This window comes from Rhagoletis pomonella, unplaced genomic scaffold, assembly GCF_013731165.1.
Source record: "Rhagoletis pomonella isolate Grant_MI unplaced genomic scaffold, Rhpom_1.0 Rhpom_scaffold_09369, whole genome shotgun sequence".
Lineage (NCBI taxonomy): Eukaryota > Metazoa > Arthropoda > Insecta > Diptera > Tephritidae > Rhagoletis > Rhagoletis pomonella.
Genome location: NW_023467897.1, coordinates 1 through 3,055, shown reverse-complemented (window position 1 = coordinate 3,055; position 3,055 = coordinate 1). Strand labels below are relative to the sequence as shown.

The following is a 3,055-nucleotide window of genomic DNA, read 5'->3' as shown; positions in this document are numbered from 1 at the left end:
AAAAAAAAAATAGTTTTAAATTTTTTTTTCTAAAAATCTGCTTAGATTATAGACGAGTTTAAGCTTAAAAAGTGTGCACACCATTTTTATTTATTTATTTATTTTTTTTTTAATTTTATCAAAAGAGTCAAAATAATGAAATACGTAAATCTTAAAATTTTTCCGCAATATTTTGGCGGAAGTTTTAAAATACCTTTATAATAAAATATATAATTCCGATGAAAACTCGAATTTTTTTTTGTTGAGTCGCCCTAATATAAATAGTTATACATATAGTAGTTACTTACAAATATACTGAGCCAATGAAAAACCACTCAAATAAGCGCAATTTCTTTTTATGACTTTATCTTTTTTGGCCAAAACGAACCATTTCAGAAGGATAAAGGATGCTCTGGCGAACATAAAGTTTTTTTTTTGAGAACCAATCAATAGTGGATTACATGCATGAAATGTCTTGCGCTAAAAATCATCTTTTTTTCACATCTTTAAACAGTTTAAAGTCCGGTGAATTTTTTGATTGAAAAGTGTAGTTGATTGCGCTCCGCTCAGTCGTCTGTACAGCTTCCGCTGGTTGGAACTGCTTTCGGTTTTTCTCACTTTAGCTGTAAATAATTTCTGATCTGCTCGGTTTTTGTTTATTGATTTTTGTTGCGCGAAAAAGGATACCTTGATTTTCCGTCAATATTCCGGGAGTAACCCATCAAAGGCGGCTGTTATTGTCCTTTCAACAGTTCGTTAGCGCCATCACAAAACATTCGTTTGTAGCAGCTGGCTGCCATTTGCTTGCTTTAAATTTGTCTGCCTAATTGACGTCGTAATTTGGTTAATGACGCCATTTGAAGCTGTTACGCTTACTGATTCATGCCTAATTTTTTATTATCTCGCTGTTATCCTTTACTTTCTATTTATTTCTTATATCCTTTTGTCTTTTACAGCTTTTGGCATTGGTAGCATGATTTATTCTGGCTTGGAATTCGGGCAATATTTCGAGCTGAATCCAGACACTAAGTGCCACAATGTGCTGTTGGCATTGACACCAGCGACGCGAATGGCTTTCATTTTCATACAAATGTATTTTATATTCCTGAATAATGAGGTGAGTACAGGCATTTTTTCGTTTGTTTAACCAACAATTATAACTTTTTTTAAATTAATTTAAATTGACTTGTGGAATATGAAATTATGAGAAGGCTAGATTAGACCACTTATTAGAGCAGGGAAATATCTCCTAGGAGCTTCTTCTCTGCACGTGTTTCCTAAAGAGAGGATTTTGTGGAGCGCAGTGAACTTCTTTACTGGACGGCAGGGTTGATGGTGTGGTCTTCTGTCGAGAGCTTGCCATTAACCATAAGTACAGGCTTCCGGACTGCTGTAGTGTGTTTCAGGAAAAAGTGGCAGAAGTGCATTTCAGAAGGCAGTGGATTCACTGCTCAGGAGTGCGATGATAATTAGGCTTACCTCCCTGCTCTCTCTCTCAGTTGCGTCTGAATACTTCTGTATTGGGCTCATTTGGGTTCCAGGTCACAGCGACATTACGGGGAACTGTGCATCGGTTGGTCGAAAACCAGTTTAAGCGCGATTGTAAGGTCATCCTGGACGAGTAAGGAACGGTGGCAGAAGAGGGCACGCCTCACACTTACAAACCTACAGCTGTCACCCTTGATGAGGGTTTACCGGTTTACCTTCCAATCGGTACTCGACAGAAAATCTAAAAATATTGCCTGGTCCCGTGTGTCGCAATTGCCTGGAAGATGAGGAGGTACAATCATCTCAGCACTACCTGCTTAAGTCCCCAGCGTTCGCGAGAATAATGTTGAAATACTTTGCCTCGCAGGTCCTTAATATCCCTGAAAGGTTCTGGGGCATTGCAATTAGCCGGATTTGTAATTACATAATGGGATCGAAATGTTTTATCGATTAAGTAGTGGGTTCAGTTCAAAATGGGGTATTAAAAAGGACAATCTCTTAATTATGCAGGCGAGTCTCTTACTTCTGGGACTGCCGCCTAACCTAACCTTAACTAGCGAAGGGAGCAAGTCCAATTATTACCGCGGCCGGAAGTTATCTATTGTAAGAAATCTTGAATTGGTTACAGGTCTTCCTTGAACCACGTATCGGGTTAGAACCAAGCGATACCCATTGTCGAGGTGCTATTTAGGGCATCTACTTTTAGGTACAGCAATCCTGGAAAACAGAAAAATCTGCTTCTTGCTGAAAAATCCAGGATTGACCAGTGGATGCGAAGACTATTAAGAACTGCATCGAAAAAAATTGTACGCCATGTATTCGTTTATTTTTTTACAGCAAACCAACTTGATAATGAGACCAAAATATTCCTATCTTATTTTACAATTGATATCTCTTTCTTACAGCAAATCAAGGTATATCGCTACAAGATAATCGCACGCTTCGGTCTCATGCATATGATTGGCACCAATTTGGCCGTCTGGCTGAACGTGCTCATACAGGAGACGAAACATGAAATTCTTACTTTCTACAATCCCGAAAATCGCACTCTACGCATCTCACATCGCATTCCGGGTCATTCGCGGGGACATGCCGTCTCACCGACGGTCATCGCATCCGATCCGACGGCACACTTACGCTTACCGCGGGGCCTCAAAGGACCCTACCAAATATTCGAGTGTCGCCGAACCAATATAATTGGCACACTCGTACAGGACGCGTCACCGTTCCTTTTCCCCTGCACCATAGAATATTCACTCATTTGTGCCGCCATTTTGTATGTGATGTGGCGCAGCATTTCGCGTCCGCAAACACCAGCGCCACAGCGTCCGGACACCATCAGTTCGCCGATGAAGCGCTCTCCCCATCACTATTCGGTGGATTGTGCGCGTGCCCACAAGGGTCTCTTCGTTGGCATACTCATACTCGTGCTGACCATCATTTCGCTCATTCTCTTCTTCGTGTTGATCTCGCGACCGGATTTTGTCGCCCTGGCCGTCACCGAAGTGACCATCTGTGAACTGCTCATCTACGGCACGGCTACAATAGCAACACTCATTGGCATGATACAAATACGACATTTGCAATA

At 41.1% G+C, this 3,055-nt stretch overlaps 1 protein-coding gene across 1 annotated transcript; it reads left to right on the top strand.

Moving 5' to 3' along the window:
- Window positions 1-935: 935 nt before the first annotated feature.
- Window positions 936-3,049, top strand: LOC118756240 (proton channel OtopLc-like; the record flags this gene model as incomplete). Its single annotated transcript, XM_036491015.1, is given in 2 exon segments — window positions 936-1,096; window positions 2,373-3,049. Coding segments are annotated over 2 exon segments (838 nt in total), but the record flags the coding sequence as incomplete, so codon positions are not given.
- Window positions 3,050-3,055: the final 6 nt, after the last annotated feature.